Source organism: Acanthochromis polyacanthus, chromosome 5 (assembly GCF_021347895.1).
Source record: "Acanthochromis polyacanthus isolate Apoly-LR-REF ecotype Palm Island chromosome 5, KAUST_Apoly_ChrSc, whole genome shotgun sequence".
Lineage (NCBI taxonomy): Eukaryota > Metazoa > Chordata > Actinopteri > Pomacentridae > Acanthochromis > Acanthochromis polyacanthus.
The window spans coordinates 29,842,987-29,867,732 of record NC_067117.1 but is presented as its reverse complement, the minus strand read 5'-3'; the positions used below and the strand labels follow the sequence as shown (position 1 = coordinate 29,867,732).

At 39.9% G+C, this 24,746-nt stretch overlaps 2 protein-coding genes and 1 long non-coding RNA gene across 3 annotated transcripts in view; 2 read left to right on the top strand and 1 right to left on the bottom strand.

Annotated features, from left to right (window-relative positions):
• Positions 1 to 24,746, top strand: part of LOC127534106 (uncharacterized) — a 175,213-nt gene that overhangs the window by 58,190 nt on the left and 92,277 nt on the right. The window lies entirely within an intron of this gene.
• Positions 8,283 to 15,296, top strand: ap5b1 (adaptor related protein complex 5 subunit beta 1). The gene is given in 4 exon segments (XM_022208562.2): positions 8,283 to 8,568; positions 10,244 to 11,038; positions 13,237 to 14,035; positions 14,038 to 15,296. Coding segments are annotated over 4 exon segments (2,835 nt in total). The 5' UTR covers positions 8,283 to 8,430; the 3' UTR covers positions 15,141 to 15,296.
• On the bottom strand, positions 15,379 to 22,839 carry c5h1orf50 (chromosome 5 C1orf50 homolog). The gene is made up of 5 exons (XM_022208563.2): positions 22,681 to 22,839; positions 17,641 to 17,756; positions 17,456 to 17,542; positions 17,213 to 17,344; positions 15,379 to 16,169 (listed from the first exon to the last, which is right to left on the bottom strand). Exons 1-5 carry the CDS (start codon positions 22,727 to 22,729, stop codon positions 15,984 to 15,986), a joined length of 570 nt encoding a protein of 189 aa, XP_022064255.1. The 5' UTR covers positions 22,730 to 22,839; the 3' UTR covers positions 15,379 to 15,983.

The window sequence follows — 24,746 nt, the reverse complement described above, 5'->3', positions numbered from 1 at the left end:
GATGGCTGATTTTGATTATTTAATTTTCAGTAAATTTTTATTTATTGTTACTTTTGTGAGTTTCAAGTGATTTCAGTGAGAATTGTGGGTTTTTCCTTCTTTAACTGAGGGGTACCAACAATTTTGTCCACGTGTGTATTTCCAGGCGTACATGTGTGGTTTTGATTGTTTCTTTGATTTGAGGATTCTTCTTGTAGGAAAAGCACTTTATTCACTCCGTTTTATTTTCATAATCATAAAGAAACCATGAGTTGAAACTCTGGCGACTGCACATTCTTGCTGCGTCCAATTTGAAATTATGCCACCAGCGTTCTAGTCGAACCACTGCGTTGTTTAAAGTGGAAGTCAATTTCTTGAAAGAACATATTTTAAGAAAACTCCCTGTCATGTTAGACACTCTCAGTTTTCCAATCTTCCCCTGCCAGCTATGACAGAGAATGAATGCTCATGCTCATAAACTGCAATAGATACTGATGATAATGCAGAGTCTGTGTGTGGATGGAACAACTCCAGATTCATCTTCAGCCAAAGTTACATAAAGTCAAAAACAGGTTCCATCCATCCATTATCTACTAGAATGTCCAAGTGTCTCATACCAATCTATCCATCATGCATGTATTTAAAGGAACATAGAACAACTGGAGAAAACCCATGTAGCTTAAAGGAGATCCTGCATACTGCATGCATGGAGGCAGACCAGCAGATTCAAACCCAGGACCGTCTTTCTGTGAAGCAACTCTGCAAACCCACGCATCAAATTCTTTTTCTTTGTGGAAGCTTTTACTTGTCTAGTTCCATTATATTAAAGTAATTACAGGGTAAGGAAAACAATTATAAAAATAATAATAAATACACTCATTCAGTTTTCCGACAGCCAAGCATATCTGCACTATTTGGACTGTTCTTCCTTTTTTGTAGTGTTTTGAATCTTCAGCACTCTATCAACTATGGTCATGTTTACATTTCACTCAGTCCTATGTCTCGTTGTTCTCAGTTCTTGCTTGGTTCTAGTTTAGCTCCCTCTGTTCTTAGTTTACCTTATTTTTGCTTTCAAGTACTTAATTCACTTAGTTTTTGCCTATTTGAATGCAATATGTGTGTGTGTGTGTGTGTGTGTGTGTGTGTGTGTGTGTGTGTGTGTGTGTGTGTGTGTGTGTGTGTGTGTGTGTGTGCGTGTGTGCGTGTGTGTGTGTGTGGTCAGGTGCTGGCTATACTTGTGGGGACCAAATGTCCCCACAACTGTAGGAAAACCGAAAACTATGTCACTTGTGGGGACCTCATTTTGGTCCCCACAAGTTTAAACAGTGTTTTCTTGGCCATGTTGTTGTTACTGAAAAAAATAAAAGTGCAAAAACGTTTCTTTCGGGTTAGGCATTGTCTTGGTCTGGGTTAAGGTTAGGGTTAGGGGAAGGGTTAGGGGTTAGATATGAATGGGAGTTAATGGTAGGTCCCCACAAGGATAGGAATACACAGTGTGTGTGTGTGTGTGTACATTTATCTCAGAACCATTTGTGTGTTCAGTGTCTGCTGTCTTCATGTCTGCTTTTGCGTGAAGAGAGAGTAAGGTTATTTCGATCCTTGGTTTGCCATGTACATATTGAAGAAGTGACAACAAAGCTGACTTTGATTTTGACTCCTCCTGCTTAGAACTATGAGGCATCAATCAATTTCCCCAGTGTCTGAAATATCTTTTCCAGAAATTTAATTAGAAGAATGCACAGAAAAATTTATATTCCTTCATGTCTAAAGGAGAAAGATGAGGTGATTTTATCCAAGCAACTGTGATAAGACCCTGGAATAAAACCAGAACTCGCTGCAGAGCTTACATATCTCATCTGGCCTGTGAACCTCTCAGGATCCTCCAGAAAGAACTGGAAAACACTGCTGGGGAGAGGAACGTCTGAAATGACCTGCCAGGCGTGCTTCCACAAAGATCTGTGGAAGAAAATGGGTGGAAGGACTTTGAAACCCAGCAGTGATGTGGTTTTATTAGAAACTTGCCCCGGTTGCTCTGGATAACCAACAGCCTTAAGACAGATTTAATCTCTGCAGAGAGAAAACTGTCCAATTCAATTATGTTCACTAGAAGCAGCAGCAGCAGATGTAACAGTAACGCCTGAACACACTGTTGGCACTTATTCTTAAGCGTCATGTTCCTTTTTTGCCTTTTTTGTTGAAGGTCTAATAACGTTCAGATCGCTCAATCTAAATGTATACAAAGATAGTTTCATGTGCTCTAATATTTGGAGATTTAAACAATTAAAGACATGTTTATGAATGAAATACCTTCAGCCCAAACCTGAGAGAATCACTTGCTTGTGTTCTTGGTGGCTTAGTGGACTATAAGTTAATTAAAAGTAACGACCAGTCATGGAAAGATACTGAAAACCTGTAATCTCGTAGAAGTACTGTTACATTCCTGGAATACTACTCAACGGCAAGATTACTGGTGCTAAATGATATACTTAAAACATTTTTTTTACAAAGCATTCTCGCAAAAAACTACTCAGAGTATTAGTTATGTATTCGTTCAAAAGGGGAGTTTCATCTAGAAAACATCTGCTTTCAAACAAATATTTTCAAATCGGTTGCCACAACACTGTGCAGCTGACTGAGTCTAAATTCCGAATAAAAAAGTCAATAAAAAAGTGAATAGAAGGTTTTTACGACCATGTGGTCACAAGAAGAAGAAGAACCCTTAACTCAGAAAAACAATCAAAACCACACATGAATGCCTGGAAATATGTGATGTGCTTGGCTACAAGGAAGTAAATCTCTCATCAAATATATTTTATATTCTAACACGAATATATATTGTAATATCAATAATTACAAAAATGGGATATGGGACAATTGTTCAAGTTTTTTTTTTGTTTTTTGACGCTTAAATAAAAAAGTTTATTATACGAGTCCTCATGGTGTACTTTTACAGGGGGCATAAGTAGAGGATTAAAAACTTTACCAATTGGTTGACAGCTATTTGTAAAAAGAAAAAAAAAACAACTTAAAGAAATTATTGCTATATGAGTTATTGTGCAATTTCAGTGTGAGAAAAGGCATCAGTCTGTCCATTCTTGTAAAATCTGTCTGAATTCATCACCGTATTGGCAGCAAAAGTATACAGAACAAAGAAAAAATTGCTTTGAAACTGCATTTAGAAGTGGATTATGCTTTTAAAAATACAGAAAATACATTATACTATACAATGCATACTTATGTAAGAGTAAAATTTAAAAAATAATAATACTCGTAAAAATTGCTACAAAGTGACGAGTTGTAATTTGTTGTTTCCATTTCTGTTAATAAAATATCGTCACTTCTATCTAATTTTGTCTTTTGTTTGTCTCTGAAGAGCACTTTGTTCTCCTGTGTCATCTAGGACTGAACAGTGTACTGAGGTTGATATGTGTTTACATTTTAAACTCTGGCTTTCTGTTCTCTTAAAGTTCTCTATTGTCAAGACGCTTTCTAATTGAACACATTCGCGCATCAAAATTCACTTCACAGTTTGATCTCCTCAGATTTACTTCGCAATGAAATACGCCAATCTCAATTCCTTGGAACACGTTAGCTCAAAACTTTGAACTTTGAGCAAAACTTTGTTCTTTTGATGATGCTGACCAGACCCCTAAGAGATAGAACCCTAATCAGAAACTGGCCCATTGCATTAAATTAAACCAGAATTTCAATCAGTGCATTTTCCAGACTTAATTTGTGTAACATGTAAACCAGTCGACTAAAACCAGCACCAGATGTTCTGATTTAGGTCTGAATAAACGGAAAATAAAGTCTAGAAATAAGAAAAGGTCTGAGTGTTGAGCACTTCCAGTAGCCAGGCAGTGAGGACAGAACAGGAAGGTTCCATCAAATCAAATAATGGTAGTTATTGCTGCATTTAAGCATTGCAGTCTCAAATTCAGTTAGTAGTATAGATCCCTGTTGGATAGAGTGCCTGTATATCAGAGTGGCGACAACTGGGGATTTGACGCCATTTTGTTTCCATTCACTCAATATGGGACACGCAGCGTGAGGTGCACATTCACGAAAACTAGCTATTTGTGGATTGCTTACTGATTTCAAGACATGTTTTGGACAAAATACTTTACTGGCTTGTTTTGTCTGGATGTCCAAGGTTGGATTATGGCTGTTTTTTGTGGAATATTTTCATCTGTGACTAGTTTTGAGCCTTCAAAAGTGAGTTGTGCTGTTTACGTTATTTGCTGTTTGTTGGACAAATGTGTTTATATTACCCGCTGTGGTAATCACATCTGAAAGTGGTTTATACCGGCAGATTCATGAGAATCTAAGCTTTCCATGGGTGTATAATGTTTCTATCATCGAGTTTGCAGCTTCGGTCAATTTAGCAAAATACGTTTGCACATACGGGCCGCTGAAGTTTAACAGGGTAACCCGTTAAACTTCAGCGGCTCGTATTTCATGCATCTCCATGCATGAAATTGGTCAAAGTCAAAACAACCACAGCTGCCTAAAATCACATCAAACTTTTCTATCTGTCATTCACCCATACATCATAACATGAAAGCACATACATGGGACTAACCTGGCACAAAAACGATGATGAAGTCGGTTTCCATCCCACTCTCCGGACTTTATTTTCCCACAGTTTCATTCTTTCACTATTACTGGGAAATCTAAACATGTGGAATCCCTTCTCTGATCAATTTGTGCACCCAAAGGCACAACAGCCTGTCATTTTTCAGGTATTTAGGAAGCGAAAAAGGACCTAGAATTACTCTCTGCGTTGTAAACAACGTTAACAGGAAAACCCAGCGTTCATGAATTGGAAACAAAATGGCTCCTATAGATCACGTGACCAAAATTTTTTGGACCCCTCATGTCACCACTCTGATATACAGGCACTCTACTGTTGGATAGAGTGCCTATATAATGAGAGTGGTGACAACTGGGGATTTGAAGCCATTTTGTTTCCATTCACTCAATATGGGACGCGCAGCGCGAGGTGCACATTCACGAAAACTATGGATTGTTTACTGATTTCAAGACATGTTTTGGACAAAATAATTTACTGGCTTGTTTTGTCTGGATGTCCAAGGTTGGATTATGGCCGTTTTGTGGAATATTTTCATCTGTGACTAGTTTTGAGCCTTCAAAGGTGAGTTGTGCTGTTTACGTTATTTGCTGTTTGTTGGACAAATGTGTTTATATTACCCGCTGTGGTAATCACATCTGAAAGTGGTTTATACCGGCGGATTCATGAGAATCTACGCTTCCCATGGGTGTATAATGTTTCTATCATCGAGCTTGCAGCTTCGGTCAATTTAGTAAAATACGTTTTCCCGTCCGCCTGTACGGTGCTGCAGCTGTAAGCATATGGCTAACAGCATCCTCATGCTAACGGCGGCTAACAGCCCAGAAACAGGTGAACAACATGGAGCCTGTTCGGGTCATATGAGGCTGATAAGTGACTGCAGGTTGGACGGAAAACAGAAAATAGGAAACAGAAAACTGTCAGCTGTTTGTTGAATTGGAAATCATGTGAATGAACAGAGAGGCTGTTGTCAAAGCTCAGATGGGCCGCTGAAGTTTAACGGGTTACCCCGTTAAACTTCAGCGGCCCGTATTTCATGCATCTCCGTGCATGAAAATGGTCAAAGTCAAAATAACCACAATTGCCTAAAATCACATCAAACTTTTCTATCTGTCATTCACCCATACATCATAACATGAAAGTACATACATGGGACTAACCTGGCACAAAAATCATGATGAAGTCAGTTTCCATCCCACTCTGCGGACTTTATTTTCCCACAGTTTCCTTCTTTCACTACTCCTGGGAAATCTAAACATGTGTAATCCCTTCTCCGATCGATTTGTGCACCCAAAGGCACAACAGCCCGTCATTTTTCAGGTATTTATGAAGCCAAAAAAGACCTAGAATTACTCTCTGCGTTGTAAACAACGTTAACAGGCATAACCGGCGTTCATGAATTGGAAACAAAATGGCTCCTATAGATCACGTGACCAAAATTTTTTGGACCCGTCATGTCGCCACTCTCATTATATAGGCACTCTACTGTTGGAGAACTTATACTGCCACCTGTTGGAGAAATAAGTGCAGTGAAGCAAATCTGAAACCACAGATGACCACTGATGGACACCTAAATGGATGAAGCTGATGTCATTCTGTGTTTTTCTGATTAACATCAAGTCTTATGTAAAGTCCAACAATGTGGTAATGTTTTTTTATTTTATTTTTGTGTGCTCTGACTTCCCCTTCATGTCAAACCCAAACTTATTTGCTCCGATACTTAAGTCACACATTTGAATTCCTGAAAACTCATAATTTCCTTTTTAAAAAGCTCAGAAATTACCAGCGCCAGCTGGATGTTACAGTTCAGTCACGGCAGAAGGAAACGGTGCATGATGTAGGAAGATAAGATCTCAAGCACTGTAATGGGAACAGCTTCAAACAGCATGCAGAAGGCAATGTCTCAATATAAACTATGTTTTTATCAGTCATAACTAGCAGTGCTGCTGTGTTCAAACTATTTGCACTCATCTGAGACAGCATCTCATTGCATGGATAAAATTATTATCACATTTTCTGCGCAAATTTCTCTGACTTGCCTGAAATTTATAGCGTAAAATTAGTGATGGACAGGTGAAGCCTCAAGAAACACTAAGGCTTTCCATATAAATTGTGCCGAAAAAGCTTTAAAGCTTCAAGGCTTTAGTGACAGTGACATCTGGTGGACAACTGAAACCATAGCAACCTCTCGAGAGCACAACTGAAGCACTGACACCGTTTCAATCCCATGTAAGTAGTATAAGTTCAGAAAAACTGTGTGGTCATTCATGTCATGTGTTTTGTTCGTTTATACTAAGCAGTGATTATATCATCATTAGACATTAAGATAAATTATGCTTGTCAGAAGTACAACTAAGTTCATTATTAAAAGGAGTAAAACATTAATTTTAAAAAAACAACAAAAACACTAACATGCAGACACACTCACCAAACTCTAAAAGACATTCCAGATTTAACTAAAGAATAAATCTAAATGAAAGAATATGAAGCGTCACATGTTGGTTTAGGTTCATTTAGAGCTTTAGGCTTTATTTAAAAACTGGACTAAAAGTCCGAAATAGAATAAGAGATTCTTCCTGCTTTGCAACTGATTATGGTTTTTGGATGAACTCAGAGGCACATCTTCTATTGACTCATCAATAAGCTAGCACACTCCCATGCCAGTCTTTCAACAGCAGCCTAAACATTACTTTGACTGCTAAAGCCAACTTCTTTGAACCGTGGATCCAGATTGTTCGCCACAGACAAGGAGTTCACCTTTTCCAAGCCACTGACTTTTTTCATTTATATTAATTCTCAAGTGTTGCAAGAGTGGCACCAACACAAGGAGCCATTTGGGCACATTCAGCAGAAAACACATTAGCATTTTGGTGATAGGAATCGCCTTTGACCCTGACGTTCTCCTCTCCTCAGAGAGCTTAACAGTTGCCTGACAGAACGGCCTTAAAACTGTCAGGCACTTGTTGAATGCCTGACACTTATCAAAAGTGAAAGGCATTAAATCGGTGCTTAGAGATGCCAGGGCTGCCCCTGATGGTTCTCTCTGCTCATAAAGCCGTTTAAACTTGGCATAGGTGCTGTTCCATCTGGTATCCACCTCTTTAACCAGCTTCTTTTGTGGCATGCCTATATTAGCTTGAATGGCACACAATGTTTCTTTGGCTTTTGAGCTTGACTTGAAGTGTCCTACTATTCTGTGGGCCCTACTGCACACGTTTTCCACATCAGTAGTTTGAGAAAGTGATTTTTTTGACAGTCAGGTTAAGCATGTGGGCAAAGCAATAAATGTGTCTAATGTTTAACAGATTAACGCTTGCCACAATATTGCGAGCCCCATCAGTAACCATCCCGCATACCTTTTCAGTTATTCCCCACTCAGCAAACAATTTTGTAGTGATAGATAGATAGATAGATAGATAGATAGATAGATAGATAGATAGATAGATAGATAGATAGATAGATAGATAGATAGATAGATAGATAGTCTTTACAGCTTTGCGACCTGGAAGGGAGTATGATTAGCCGAAGCTTTCAATGAAGTTTCTGAATCCTTCATCTTCAACCATAGAAAAACCATGTCCATCAAGGCCTCATCCAGCTTCTGTTTTCTGGACACTGTACGGAGAAGAAGAGTGCGGAAGTAGCCTCCGGAGCAGCAGGGGGCGCTGACGTACTGCTGGCTATCTATCTCTCACGTGACACAACACGGAAGTCGCAGGTTGACTCACAGTGGATGTTGGTTGTTTGGGAGCAACATCCTCGTTTAATTTTAAAGTAAAAGTTTACCGAGTGGGGAAAGCTTTGCAAATTGTTCTTGAGATGATAGGTTTACGTTTTTAGACTTGAGAATTTATGCGAAAATGGCGACGAACTGGGCCGAGAGGATCTCCGCATTCTCCCGCAGTCCGACTCGCTTCCTCTCCGGGACAACCGCGGAGGCTTTTCTGGCGGAGCTGCTCCGGGAGCTCCGTGACGACAGAGCCAGTTACAGTGTCAAGGTAAGTAAAAATGCCAAAACGGTGGACTTTAGTGCAACTTGTGCTTCACATTGATGGGTTCAAGCTAAACTTTAGGATTGTTGTTGGGGACTACTTTTCACTGCAGCGCTGAACTGAGCTAGTGGAGTTACTTCAGGCGGTACCTGGCTTCATGAATCCGTTAAAGTTAAAGTGTTCTATCACTGAGGCAAAGGTTTTGACCACGAAATGATGTATAATGCAGAATAATACGACAACAAACAGACGACTGAATCTAACCTAACATCAGCCTCACTATCCAAATAGCTAACAGCCGGATGTATTCTTGATAAACCAGTGACAGTGGAAGCTCAGGACTTTACCTAAAGAAAGCCACAATGTAATGAATGATTAAACTGTAGCTCATAACCTGAGACTCTGTTTGACAGGTCACCTGTCATAGATGAAGCAAGAAGTTGAAGTTAGATCCTGATCAAACCTGACTCCATGTACTTTCTAATTATTAAACTAATTAAAGAAATGACTACTGTTGTTCCAATGTGTAAACTCGCTTGTTTTGGAGATGTTCATATGGTTCCTACTGATGTCTGATGCTGCAAATAAATAATAAACTCTGCAACAGCTGAAATAACAAGTGACTGAACTTGCTGGTTCCATATTCTGAATGAGCACTTGTCACTTCTCTAGCTGCACCAGCAATCTTACTAAGTGGCATTTCTGCATCACTTTCAACACAGCATAAGTCTGAACTGCATGCCATCACATTAATTAGTAGTCACCACAAAAGACAGTTACTTTGAGGAGAGTGAAGCCCCGCATTTAGTCCAAAAACATCTTCAAAACTTCAAACTTCACATGATAAAAACAGACACTGTTTCGATTAACAATACTCACAAAAAATGAATGCATTTTTTTCTCTCTGCAAGGTATTAGGAGAAGCGATAGTTAAGTTTGTTGTTTAGAGCTGTTGTTCATAGACTGAGATATGCTTTATTAATCCCGAGGGAAATTCAAGATTCATAGTTTCTCCACTAAATTTATGAGATAATTGCAGCCGAAAACAGCAGCATGATCCATCTGAGCATCTCTAAAGCAAGACCACACTGTCACACATGGAACATTACCAGCATTAACTTCATGAAATTCTTACAGTAATAACATATAGGGACAGGATCAGTCTAGTTTAGGATCTAACACCAGCAGTCATCCTCAGGTTGAGTCCTGAGCTCCATACAGACATTGCCAAAGCAGACATAAACTAGACTGTGAGTTAGTTATCATTCTGTTAATTTAGATTTAGTATCATACATCACTCAATGTTCTGTCCAATTTTGTATGAATGTTGTCGGTACCTTGTCTCTCATGGTCAGTGTAGTGGGTCTGTCTGTATGAAACTATGAGGAACAATAACAAAAATGTCTGGATAACAGAAAGCTATCACTTTAACAGTTCAATGAAACAGCAATTTTACACATTCCATGTCTGGAAAGAGTCCAATTGAGAGCAGTAACCTCTATCTGAGCATTCTTGCCTATTTGTTATGCAAGAGGCTGTTATAAGATTAGTGTTTTTTCTTTTTCTGCTTTCAGCATGTGTGCAGTTTCTTGTGTTAAGTACTTAGTTTTGTCTTTGGTGTTTTATTTTTCCAGTCATGTGTTTCATCTAATCTCTGTTGTTCTTCTCATCTGCCTCCCAGGTCCTCCTGTTGTCTCCACTATGTGAACACCCGACTCTGCTGTGTCCTTCAGACTCTGTCGGGGAGGAAACCACCCTGGAGCTCATGTCAGTGTTCGCCCAGTGTCCTCCCAAGTTTGTCGGGTTTCGTTGCCACCTCCTCCTGGCCCTCACCTCCGTCCTCATCTGCACTTCCTGTGCGAGCGGCCGCTCTCGTGCAAGCCAAGACTTTCTGGATTTGCTCCTTCAGATAATCCAAGACCCCAGCGACCTCCACAGTGATGGGTCCCTGCGTTCTCTCTGCGCCACAGCCTGTGACTGCCTGCGGGAGCTGGAGGCCTGCTGCCCCGGCCTCCTCTCCCAGCGAATCGAGCTTTTGGGCGGGCTTCGGCAGCAAGAAACCTCCAGACTTCACCAGCCCTATGCAGCACTTCAAACGCTGGTGTTGAGAAACGCGGTGTTTCAGCTCACGCAGGAGAAGGGAGCAGGCGCTGAGCATCTTAAAGCTCTTCTGGGAGGGATTACATCAGTCGCGTGGGAAGCAGACCAAGACTCAGGACTGATGAATAACAAGGATTCAGCTGTACTGTCCTCTCTTATCCTGGGAAACATGGGTGTGGTGCCGACTCTACAGACCGGACCGGATTGTAAGGAGTTGCGATCAGTCCTCTCCTCGCTGCTGGAGGAGTCGTACCTTCTCACTCCTCTGTGTCAAGCTGCGCTGCTGCATCGACTAACGGAGGTGGTTGCCATGGTGCCGAGTATCCCTCCGGCCATATTCAGAGCTCAGCTGCTGCGACTGCTGGGCACCAGCGAGGTTAGTGTCAGATTAAATGAACTTACAAAAAGGTCCCGTTTGGTGGTTCATCCAAACAGAAATATTTCCATTTCTGTCACCAGCATATTTCCCAGTTGTTTGTACTGATATTTTAACTTCTGCACCCACCCTAATGTAGTGGAGATGAATGAGGTACAGTTAGTAGTGCTCACAGAATCAGCAAATGACAAAAAATGTAGTAATGTATTCAATAGGCATCTCCGAAATGATAAGAATAAAATTTTCTTATAATTTATGATAAAACTCTAGTTAGCTAAATCTACCAGCTAGGGCTGCAACTGTCGATTAATCGATTAATTGTCTAAGCACGTTATGGCATCAAAAGTGGAAGTGAGCGCGCTATGCAGCAGAAATAAGCACAAAGGGGCAAGGGTCATGTTTTTAAGTTTCCGTCTGTAATTATTTTCAATTTTCACAACTTTATATCTCAGGTACCTCTCAAGATATCTGCTTGAAATTTTCAGGACTAAAAATATATATATAGTACATAATATTTTGAGCTTCAAGCAAGGTATATGTCTCATATATTTGTATACCAGACCTCTCAATATGTGAAAAAATTATTCAGACGAGGTTTTCATATAGGCATGTCCTGGTCAAGAGAGATCATTTGGTCCTCAAAAATGGTTCAGTTTGGTAGGATCCAACATAAAGTAAGTATCAAAGCATGACTAGTACTGAAAATGTTATTCACAACCAATAGTATCTCAAACATTGGTCGTTAGCAAAACATGACTGTTTTTGAACTAAAATTTCAGATTGTGGACAAGGTTGTACAAGTTTCATACTTAGCAAAATTTTTAATCTTTATCTTAACTTAAAAAAAACTACAAAAGAACTTTGGTTCTGCTTGTCAAAATTTTGAAAATGAGGCACAAAGTGTACAGGAGTAGACGTTTTTGACGAGCTGGTGGTTCCTTACAAGTTACAACCTAAACACAAACTAGACAATCAAATGTCACTAAATTGAACATATTAGAGACATGGAAGTTATTTAGACAACATTTTTGACTTTGATCTCCACAAGTCCTCAACTCTCTTCAAAATGCATCAGGAAACCTCTAACGCCTCCCTAAACCAACTGCATCAGGCACTGGGACAACACACAGGATATGTTCTTTGGGCACCCAGCACTCATCCGTATGTTTTTGCCAGTAAAAGGACTTGGCTGGTCCATGCGGGTGCATAAATTGTACTTCAAAATCATCATGCTCTGAGGAATGTGACTTGACATTGCCAAGCCACCACTGTCCATCATATAGACATGCTACGTACTGCCCAGGGGACATGTCTTCTGACTCAGCTGTGGATTCTGTAGTGTCACCTGGTTCACTAAAACAGAAGAACATATATGATTCGTTCACTATGTTTCCAGCACCACCTGAAAGAGAAAAACGTCCTTAATGGTATAAGCTGTGGAGAATGAATACAGCAAACACTGAAGTTCATTTTAAGTTTTTCTACAAGGTTTCATGTGTATCTTCAAACCTACGAAATTTCAAAAATGTGCCACCTTGTCCACATGGAGTAATTTCAGCCTAAATATGGTGAATTTTGGCAAACGACCTGTGATTGACAGCTTTCCTAGCCCTCCCTAGGCACATTTAGTGTCCCATAAATGTATCCAAAAATTGCTTATGACCCAGACAACAAAATCTGACCTATCCTGACCCAGCAGAGTAATGTTAAGTACCTAATAAATGCATTTCATTTTGGAGCTTATTGTAATCTTATGCACTTTTTAAATGGTGGTGCCTCAACAGATTTTCATCATAACACTTGTCTGACCACTTTATTTTATGCATCTATATACATTTAAAAGAACTTGAAAATTTGAAGAAGATATATTGAGTACTTCCTGAGTTATTAGGGTTTGAAATCATCAAAAAATGACAGGCTGTAAAATGAAAACCAGTGGGCCCGTGAGGTTGTAACTTTGGGTTTCTCGATTATTTTTACCCTTCTGCAGAACAACAAAAAAATGAAGACAGTCTGAGATGGTGGTGCAACCATCTTTTTGTCTATGTGATATGGAATGACCCAGCTAACAAACTAATGAGTTCAGCAACAGATTTTTTTTCTATTTAGACTTGAGTAGTATGAGCTGTATAAATTTGACAATTCCATAAAACAGTCCATGAGTGAAAACTGATGTAAATCAATCGCCCTCCCTTTAGGTTTGCCTCCTTCACTCCACCCTGCTGATGAAGTGCGCGTACACAGACAGCCTGTTCAGCGCCGAAGACGAAGCTTTTATCCTCAAGCGGCTGGTGGTTCTCTCCCAGCACCCACGTCTGACTGCACCCGAGAAGCTTTTCTACATGGACTGCATCCTGCACTTTCCAGAGAACCGGCCTATCGACTCGGGCGACGAGAGCCTCCCGGTGCTGCTGACTCCTCAGCTTGCTTCGGCTCTGGCGCCCACTGTGCTCAACGACAGCGCCACTTTGCTGTCCCGGTTCAACCTGTTGTCTCTGGTCCACCTGGAGGAGGGTGAGGAGGCGGAGGAGGGCCAGGGGCTGGAATACCTCTACGAACACCTCACCTCACTGCTGCACATAGTGGAGAACGGAGGCAGCAGGGAGATAGTCGTCACCTTCTTCAGAGCCGTCTTCCTCTTCCTTTTCTACTTCCATCACGTCGAGCGCTATTCGACCGGCCTGACGGAGCAGCTGTGTAAGCTCTACCTCCGCCACACCCACCTGGCCCCGCACCTCATCAACCTGGCCGACCAGACCCAGGATAAACTATCCGAGTCTAACTGGGCTGTGGGGCTTCTGACCGCTCTACAGAAGGCCATCACCTCGCTCACCCAGCTCAGCGTAAAAGACGTAAAGTGGCACCTTAAGATGCTAGCCCGAGTCGCAGAAGAAGGAGAAATCCCCCAACGCAACACCCTCAGCTTCCTGTCCAAAGTCATCACGCCTTCGTTCTCCTCATTGTGTGAAAGCGGAGACTGGCGTCAGGGGAACAACGTGCTGGGGTTTGTCGCCGCCTGCTCGTCCACCCCAGCTTGGATTCTTTGCTCATCCCTCTGGCCGACATCCTGCAGCATCTCGCCAGGTGTTACAGAGACACGGACATCCAGGACCACGCCCGACTCTACTACACCCTCCTCACCACGCTGTCCAGGGAGAAGCTGGCCGGAGTGATGATGCAGGGCACGACCGAGGGAGGACGGCAGGTCAAGAAGCGATCGCTGTCGTCCTGCATGTCTGAGGGCGAAGAGCTGACGAGCCTGCTAACCATCCACCAGACGGAGAAAGCAATATTCAGGCTGACTGAGGCCCAATCAGAGCCGCGACAACAATCAAAAGACGTTGATTTGGACCAGGATGAGGCAGAAAACTGCCCAGAGGAGGCAAATGCAGCACTGGAAGTGTACAGAGCTCAATTCAGTGACCCTAGCTTTGCCTCAGAAGTCACCTTAAAGTACCAGCTGGCTCACACTAACGGCCACGACTCCCGCTTCGATCACCTCTTCAGCATCCGCCTCCACTTCGGCCACACCGACAATCACTACGAAAAACTGCCCGACATCAGCGTCTCGTGTCTTTTCAGAGAGAGGCCGTCGCCCGTAGTGCAGCTGAGACTGAAGCCCCGGCAGCCGTACCCCACCACCCTACACGCCACCGCCCTCTTCACCACCCAAGACGGACTGTCCTGGCACACCGCCGTGCCCGACATCCACATAGCTTTCGAGCAGACCTTCATGCCTCTGCCTTCACCCCGAACCTGGGGACAAGACGGGAAGCTGAGTGCGTTTGAAGGATTATGGGAGGAAATGTGCACCGAGAAAGGGGAAAGCGCTATCAGTCTTTTCTGCTGCCAGCTAGAGGAGGCGGCTCTAAACGCGTTAGTGCGGAAACACTTCCTCTCCTACCTTGTATCAGACCCGTCTCAGAAAGAAGAGCTCAAAGTGCTTTTTTTCCTCCCACCGCAGTGCCACATACTGCTGAAGATCAGATCCAAGGAGGACGCCGTGCACTTCAACATCGCCACAGACAACTGGCAGCTTCTTCCTCACATTGGTTCTTACCTACTGACAATCACAGCTGCTCAGGAAGACCCTCCCAGCTGATCATCTCGTTTTTAAACTACCAAAAATGATGACTTTTAATATCAATTTTTGATCAATGGAATATTAAATGACTAAGAACAGTTGATTTAAAATAAAATAATTGCACTTTATTATTGCCATTTTCTCTGTGAAATTAAACAAATGTGTGAAATTAAATGTTTTGTACGGTAATTTATTTACCAAATACAGTCAAAACAACTGAAATCTTATTAAGAATCTTTAAAAAAAAAAACACACACAAAATGTATCATTTATTCCAGTTGAATCTCCAGAATCTCACTGATAGTTGTGATATGCAAAATGAAAGTTAGAGATACAGAATGTAGGACATAATAAATATACCCTGCGGAGTTTTCAAATTTTAAGACTATCAAGGAGAAATATTTCTACAAGTGTGTCTGTTGTTCTGCTTTATTAAATCATGCATGAGCTTTGCATTTTGCCATCTAATGCAGGGTCTGTTAGCAGTAATATGCTAAGAGACGTAGCATTTCATGTATTGAGAGCTCAACACATTAAATTCTGCTTAGTGAGAAACACCAGATGTAAACATTTAGCTTGTCGTCAGAGGACTCCACTAAATCTCACCTTGGTGCTGAAAGTTGATCAGATAACAGCTATATCTGAAGCCGTTTCTATCACGGTTCTTGTGTGAAGATTAAAAAAAAAATGTATTTGGCAAGCGTGTCCATGCAGTCTATCTAGTCCCAGTTGCATATTTCAAACTTTTGAAAAGCAACTGAAGAGTAAACGGTATAAGAAAGTCACTAAAACACTGAATCTTTGATATCAGCAGTTTCAACCAGTGTATGGATTTCCCATGTTCTCTGAGGCGATAGTTCTTCATTCAGTGAGGCCTTTAAAGTTGGGTCCTGAGTACGACGGTAAGGCGGTCTGCTGGCTGAGTAGTTTGTCCATGATGGCGATCTCTGCGTCCCTCCTCTCCACCTCGTCTACGGGGGTCCAGGACATGTCGTGTTGAAGTTTGAACGCACCGACGAATGGATGAGGGCAGCTTGGACCCCATTCCTTCAGAGGAGGTAAGAAAAACTTACAGTTAACGAGTTTAAGCACACAACGAAGAAAACTAAATTAGATTTCCCTTAAAGATACCATGTTGCAGACATATTTCAATTCATAGCTGCAGTAATTAGATTATCATTCAAAAGTTTGGGTCACTTAGAAATGTCCTTATTTTTGAAAGAAAAGCATTTTTTTCAATGAAGATAACATCAAATGAATCAGAAATCCAGTCTAGACATTGTTAATGTGGTAAATGACTATTCTAGCTGGAAACAGTTGATTTTTAATGGAATGTCTCCATAGAGGTACAGAGGAACATTTCCAGCAACCGTCACTCCTGTGTTCTAATGCTACATTGTGTTAGCTAATGGTGTTAAAAGGCTCATTGATGATTAGAAAACTGTTGTGCAATTATGCTAGCACATGAATAAAAGTGTGAGTTTTCATGGAAAACATGAAATTGTCTGGATGACCCCAAACTTTTGCTAGTGTACATACATTTACACTATTTACATGGATTTTGTACAATCCAGTTTGGTTAACACAAGATATTTTACCATAGCTGTGGTACAAGTTCCCACTCATTTACATCACTTTTGAATGGTAGTGTACTCTTTAGATATATAGATTTTTTAGCAAGACAGATTTTCTTTTTTAAAAAAAAGCGTTGTGGCTGTGTTTCATTAAAATTCTCAAAGCCACCATCCACAATGACGTTACAACTGATTATGACATTTACCTTTGAAAAAATTGTTTTGCGCTTCAAGAAATTCCTATGATCTGAAAACCTGTTTATGTTTCTAAAAACATGTTGTCATTCTCTAACCAGCCAAATCCAGCCTAAACTGCGGCCTGGACTGAACTTTGTACATCAACATTACATACTGAGGCTCACAGTGTGGCGTCCAGCACTGACAGGTTATTGCAGGATTCTCCCTGAGGGTACATTAAATAACGGGTGCTGTGCATTTTGTAACTCCTTCCCGCTCACATAACATTAAGGGAGGCTGAACAAGCTCATGTCGGTGTCTTATCAGTGTAATGCCAACCTTAGGAGAGATGATGGAGAAGTATTTCTGTCCAGATGGCCGTTCGTAGAGGTAATACATGGTGCCTGGCTTTTTCACAATGTTACAGGCAGCATGGTGGAGGTCAGCGTCTCTTTTAGCGTCTTCTAAAACCTACAAGGACAGAAGCAACCACAATTCAAGAACAGTCAGGATGAAAAACGAAGCCAACTTGAATAATCCCAGTCAGATTTTTGCACTGCTGTGTTTCTTGATGCTCGTCACCTTTCTCGCCTGTTCTTGCAGGTATTTGATCTGATCAGCGATGACCGTCAGCCTGTTGCAAGCGTTGGCTTTTACGAAATCATCTCCCTACAAAACATAGGACGACATTTCAGGCATGTTAAACTTATCATAAGAATAACTTCACAGTAAATGACAATTTAAAAAAAAAACACCTTTGGGCTCACCTTCTGTACTTGTGTTGCCAGGGCCACCAGGTCCATGGGGTCTCCCACTCTGGTGGTCTGGTAAGAGCTGACCAGCTCCAGCCCACTGGGGGTGCTGCTGCTCTCAACCAGCGTCACTGCAAAGAACACACAGGTAGAGTTTTGTCACAGCTGTGCGGCTCAACGTACCACAACTGCTCCAACTACAACTATTACTATGGTTGTATAACAACAAGGCAAGAATAAAAACTTTGTCACGCGACCCCTATTAACCCTAATTATACATGGCAGTTCCATTATTTCCTCAGTCAGACTGAAACCAACCAGCACTTTTAAGGTCCCCTTTATTTCCATGAGAAAAAGAAAAATTCCAAAAATTTCTTTTACAGACACTTCTGAAATATAAGCGTCTCAGTTTAGAACATTTTGTTCCTTCTCTCATTCACAGCTATGTAGGTGTGTTTACTCTTCAGACTTGTAGCTCAGAGCACCTTCTTTTCCATTTATCATTATCCATTTACTCTGATTTAAAGATTCTAGGCTTTTTTCTAAACTTTATTTACAACTCTGTGTTTATTAGCATGCAGGCTCCACATGTACACAGCAACATGAGCGAGGAGCAGAAGAGAAACACTGAAAAGAAAAAGTTTGTTTCAAAAAGAAATGCACAGTAGAAATATTTCAGCCATAGAAAGAACGATGTTGACCAGAAACAGCTTCTGCAGTTCTTGCCAACACATGAGGCAACACAACGAACTTGTTTGAAAAAATACTATGCTGCAATAGGAAGTTTTTTGTTTATTATACATTATCATTACTGAGAATAACTGAATCAAACAGGTATTTTCTCTGCAGTTGTTGCCACCACAGAGGTGACATATCTAATTTGTTCTACCATTTAAATCAGCACTATAAACGGTGCTATTCTTGTCATTTGGTTTAAATTTTATAGTTGATTTTTTTTCATGTGGCAAAAAGAAAAATCATCCAATGTCTGGTGTTTTTTTTTATTTTTTATTTATCATGCAGCACTAGCTGCAGCAATACCGTACTTCTGAAGTAATACTGTTGTAATAGCAAGTTTTCTGCTTCTTAATTTATTACCCATTATTTACTATCCATTTTATAATACAGCTTAGCAATGAGCTCAGTGTAAATTAAATAATTCTGGTCTTAAAACGGGAATTTGAGGTACAATTTCTCAACAAATTTACTTGATCAATTTATGTAGACAAACATGAAGTAGAGTGAAACTAGGGGGGTTGGAGACCTCATAGGTGGTAATCCAGGCTTTAATCACCTTTTTGTACTTTTCTAATACTCCTGCATTTGTGCCACCTCATTTCAAATTCTTTCAACACAAGTTGATTGCACGTTTTTCTGTACAATATCGATCTATCTAGTACGCTAATGTTATCACTGTAAGATAAAGCTAACACGAATTTCTTTACCAGAACAGCCAGTGACTTAAAGCACATGCTCTGCAGCCATTTGAGAGATGCTAACTCACACATTAGCATTATGTTACAGCTGTCAAGCATATTTATGTTGCCATTAATATGACACTCTGGTGTGTACGGTTCTAATTTGAGACAATTATTAACACGGACAGTTTTGTTACACTGCGATCAAGCCAGCCGCCTCTCGTTTCTCCGTAGTCAAGCCAGCCGCTCCTACATTTTCAGTGCGCTCTTACCGTCAGCTTACGGTAAATGCACGACCGCGCATCAACTATTTCCGGTTTAAAAAATAAAGCGCTGCATTCGCAGATGTATTATACAGCGATGTTTTAAGTAACTGACTCAGCTTAACTGTTAACTATCGAATTGTACGGCTAATATTTACATTAAATAAATAGCTTGAAGTAGAAGAAGCTGAAAACTTGTTTATCTATCTGTCTGTCTGTCTGTCTTAAAAATTGTGAATTCAAAGAAAAAGTGATGTGTGTCATCCCAGTGATCTATTAGTGTGATAATAAAATAAACCTCAGTCGAAAAGTCACATGATCTGGACCGTAATGAGAAGACATGCTGATATTTACATTAAAAAATGTTTAATTTTTTGCTTTAAAATCTTTTAAGCCAAACTATTTCTTCTTCTTTGGCGTATGCTGACCAGGTAAGGTAGGATTGTGATTCTGCATTAGTTTGGGGTCAATACGTCACATGACCTGAGAGCTATTGAGCAAAAATGCTAATATTTACTGTAAAAAACTGTTAAAAATCAATAAAGACCAGAAATCAAATATAAATTGGCGTATGTTGACCATCCTTAGTAGCACTATCATTCTGCACTGGTTTGGGGTCAATAGGTCACATGACCTGAGAGCTATTGAGCAAAAATGCTAATATTTACTGTAAAAAAAACTGTTAAAAATCAATAATGTCGTGAAATCAAATATAAATTGGCGTATGTTGACCATCCTTCGTAGCACTATCATTCTGCACTGGTTTGTCAGGTCTTTGCTCTTCCTTCTTCTGCCTTTTTTCAAAGGACCCATCGCACAACTCTGACTCCAAATGGTGTTCTGGATATTGAGCAGCACGTGTGTTACGGGCTCAGTCATGTTATGATACATTACGGCACTCAAATATAGGGATTTGTAGTTCATAGATTCTTTATCACACTTAGAAACATTGAATGAACATTTGGACACAATTAATATGTTATGTGAATTTTTCATGTATTTTATACCGTAATTATGAGCATTACAGCTCTATAAGTCCCAGGTCATGTCATCTTTTGGCTAAATAGATTTAGACCTGGTTTATTACACAGACTTTATTATTGCTTTTGGAGACTATTAATATTTTTTTAGTGAGTTTTTAATTCATTTCAAAATGTAAATATTAGTATTTTAGCTCAATAGCTCCCAAGTCATGTGACCTACAGACACCAAATCTATGCAGGATTAGAGCATCTCATAGAGTGATCAAGACACAGCACTTTTTATTCCATCTGGATACTTTGCATATTTTATATTGATATTTAACTGTAAATATTAGCATTTTGGCTCAATAGCTCCCAGGTCATGTGACCTAGAGACTCCAAATCAATAAGGATTGACAGGACTGTAAAAGGTGATCAAGACACACCAGGTTTTATTACATTTGAATGCTTTATGAATTTATTATTAATTTTTTTTACAGTAAATATTAGCATTTTAGCTCGGTTGATGCTACAGGTACGGACCCGTACCTGTAGCATCTGTACTAGAGGTACGGACCCGTTAAGGTCACTGAAGAGCTGGCGCCGGTTAACTACTATTTGCTGCACATTACAGGCAGTTTATATGAATGACTTTGACGGCGAACATTGTATAATTTAACCAAAAATACACCGTCTCCTCTCACACTTTAAACATTGCAGTTTTTACGCTTTTAGACGCGTGTCTAAATTGTTTGAAGTCCAGTTCCTATTAATTAGTTTACCGCGTTCAGTGGTGGAAGCGGCTGACGAACTCCATTGCAAATGTTCCCATTTAATTTCGGACGCTAATTTACAAGATAGAGTTAAGGATGTCGAATATGAAACAAACACTCGTGATTGGTGAGGAGCAGCTCTTTAATTCGGCATGAATTAAAAAAACCACAAACTCGATTTACTGTGATATTGTGAGATTTGTTTGTGGTTATGTAACTTAGCCATTCAACAGAGTCCGCTAACATTAAAGTGACTGTGACAGTGTCTGTGTTGACAGACGCAGAAAATACGTCAGGGTTTTGTTTAGGTTGTTAATATGTAATAGTCTGTCGCTACTTTTGAAGGTAAAAAAATACTTGTAGTTTGCTGGCTGTTAGTTCCGCCATTTGTTTTGTTTGCTGCTCATTAATATTTATGTACGTCGGATTACCAGCCAATCACAAAGCACGTTCATCAGCCGGCTCATTAATATTCATGTACGTCTCATTAATATTTATGATAAGGGAAAGTGCCGTATCCGTAGGCCACAGGCTGCGGGTACGGTCCGTATCTGTAGACACTACGTTTTAGCTCAATAGCTATCAGTTCATGTGACCCAAAGACTCCAAATCTATTTGGGATTATAGTATGAAACAGACTGATCAAGACACAGCACTTTTTATACCATTTGGATACTTAATGAATTTATTATTAATTTTTTAGAGTAAATATTAGCATTTTAGCTCAATAGCTCTCAGGTCATGTGACGTATTGACCCCAAACCAGTGCAGAATGATAGTGTTACTAAGGATGGTCAACATACGCCAATTTATATTTGATTTTAGGTCATTATTGATTTTTAACAGTTTTTTTTACAGTAAATATTAGCATTTTTGCTCAATAGCTCTCAGGTCATGTGACCTATTGACCCCAAACTAATGCAGAATGATAGTGCTACTAAGGATGGTCAACATACGCCAATTTATATTTGATTTCTGGTCTTTATTGATTTTTAACAGTTTTTTACAGTAAATATTAGCATTTTTGCTCAATAGCTCTCAGGTCATGTGACGTATTGACCCCAAACTAATGCAGAATCACAATCCTACCTTACCTGGTCAGCATACGCCAAAGAAGAAGAAATAGTTTGGCTTAAAAGATTTTAAAGCAAAAAATTAAACATTTTTTAATGTAAATATCAGCATGTCTTCTCATTACGGTCCAGATCATGTGACTTTTCGACTGAGGTTTATTTTATTATCACACTAATAGATCACGGAGATGACACACATCACTTTTTCTTTGAATTCACAATTTTTAAGACAGACAGACATACAGATAGACAGATAGATAAACAAGTTTTCAGCTTCTTCTACTTCAAGCTATTTATTTAATGTAAATATTAGCCGTACAATTCGATAGTTAACAGTTAAGCTGAGTCAGTTACTTAAAACATCGCTGTATAATACATCTGCGAATGCAGCGCTTTATTTTTTAAACCGGAAATAGTTGATGCGCGGTCGTGCATTTACCGTAAGCTGACGGTAAGAGCGCACTGAAAATGTAGGAGCGGCTGGCTTGACTACGGAGAAACGAGAGGCGGCTGGCTTGACCGCAGTTTTGTTACATACTGTTGCGAGTTACTGGTTTATTTCTTACCTGTGGCGGTTCTGTCGGGCTGGTTCGGTAAACTGACCGTCCTGTCCATGTTGTCCTGCCTCAGTTTTTACTACAAACTCCTCTCTCTAAAAAAAATATATATTCTCTCAGCCCAACCTGCCGGTTTTGTAACCAGCTATTATTCAACTAAAATTACTGAGGCTGCAGGGGTCCTAAATCTCCGCCTACTTTTGCTTGTATTAGTAGTCCAAAACTATGCCTGTACAAAATACATAAAAATGTAGCCCCTTTAATTTAAAATTAGTCATTACTGTGTTTGTATACTTTTCTAAGCTCATAAACAATATTTGACAATAAAATTAACGCCTGTTTGGTGCATTGCATTTCATGATTAGAACTTTTAAAGTTTCAGGCGCACAACAACCAGCACAGCCTCGGTCCATAACATTAAACTTTACAGTTAGATACCAAGAGACTATGCCAAGAGATGCAAGAACCTAAGAGTGTCATTATGAGCAAGTTGAAGTCAATTCTTCAAAGCCGCTTCCAGACTTTTCAACAAATTTAGAATGTCAGCTTCCTTTCATTGGCTTTGTTAAACAGCTGCAGGATCCAAACTGAAAGCTTTGTTGTGCGCAATTTTCGCACGTGGCACAACAGGTGACTCTTCATTGATTATTTACACCTGACGTGTCACTGTCATCTTACATAGTCTTATTTACCCCAAAGTTTTTTTCTTCTACATTGCTCCACAGATTCACAGTGAAATCATATTGTTTATTCGGTACATTTTTTTTATTTCTTTTGACGTATCAAGTACACTTGCACACAATTTTCTGTTTTGCTGCTTAAATGCAATAATATTTGCAGTAGTGGTATTACTGCCCATGTATAGAACTAACGTAAGCACGGAAGTAAATAAAAATCTATAAAACACAATTAACTTCAGTTATGTCAGTGTTTTGGGAATCATAACATACAAATGATATTGATTATAATGACAATAACATGTTCTCCCACTGCAGTGTATTTAGGTTTAGTATATTGTGACAGTTATATTATTGTTCTTTGATACTTCACAGTGTTTCATGTGAACTGTTTTTCTTCTTCAAATTCCTTCAGCATGTTTCTTCCAAATTACCAAGAGCTACGGAAAGTATAGAAATGAAATAAAACATAAATTAGAACGTCCTGACTTCTCTCTTGTGGGATCTGGCTATGTAGAGAGTTCTTATTCGCGAAAACTGCCTCTGAAATGCCACCAGTACAATGGTGCTAAATGAAGTTTAGTTTGTGGTACAACATTAAAAACTTAAGTACCAAAAAATTGTCAGCTCTCCAGCAAAATTCTTTGTTACTCTGGGCAGTCAACTGAACACTGTGTATGGTTTTAGCTAGAACTACTTTCCAATAAAGTCACAGTTACATCGGAGTTATGAATTAAAGTAAGTGTAGGTGTGTGACTGAGGAACACACTTCAGGTACCATTATACTAGGAAAACGCTGTGTCAGTGCAGACCATTTTCCATTTACTGGATTTATCTGTACAGTAGAGTTTCACACACTGGGAGAATCTAACACAATTAAGTTTGATATATTTGTGAACCAACACTTTATTAGGCAATTTTTACAAATGAGTGGAAAATATGGGTTTTAGGGAGGGTCATCTTAAGCACACAGAAGATCTCTAAAATATACATGACTGTTCAGAGGAATGGACTGGATAATATTGATGATACTGTAACAGATCTGTGACTTATGTGTGGGATATAAATCCTAATGAATTACAAGTTTCTAGGATCTATCTGCTTTTGTAAGTTGTTGATGAGTGGTTTAAGTGAAGTAGAACAGCTCTATTCAACTTACAGATCAAAGGTTCAACTTCTTTGTGCGCCACATGAATTTAGAACAAAAAAAGAATCAAAATATGACCTCACGGGCTTTCTGACTATTTGGCACTTGAGAATAAAATCAAGTAAATCATGAGTGGCACATTGTGCTACCACAGACTGTACATAAAAGATGGGCATAGTTTCTGGGTCTTTTTTTTTATTAAGCTCAAGTTCTTTAAACTTGCATCCTTTCTAACAGCCAGCAGGTGGCGA

What these genes read in the sequence shown, in the direction of transcription:
- c5h1orf50 (XM_022208563.2), bottom strand. Translation starts at nt 22,729, where the DNA reads ATGGACAGGACGGTCAGTTTACCGAACCAGCCCGACAGAACCGCCACA. An exon ending in TGGCAACACAAGTACAGAAG is followed by an intron (nt 17,543 to 17,640) that starts GTGAGCCCAAAG and finishes TATGTTTTGTAG; the next exon opens with GGAGATGATTTCGTAAAAGC. An exon ending in TCTCCATCATCTCTCCTAAG is followed by an intron (nt 16,170 to 17,212) that starts GTTGGCATTACA and finishes CCTCCTCTGAAG; the next exon opens with GAATGGGGTCCAAGCTGCCC.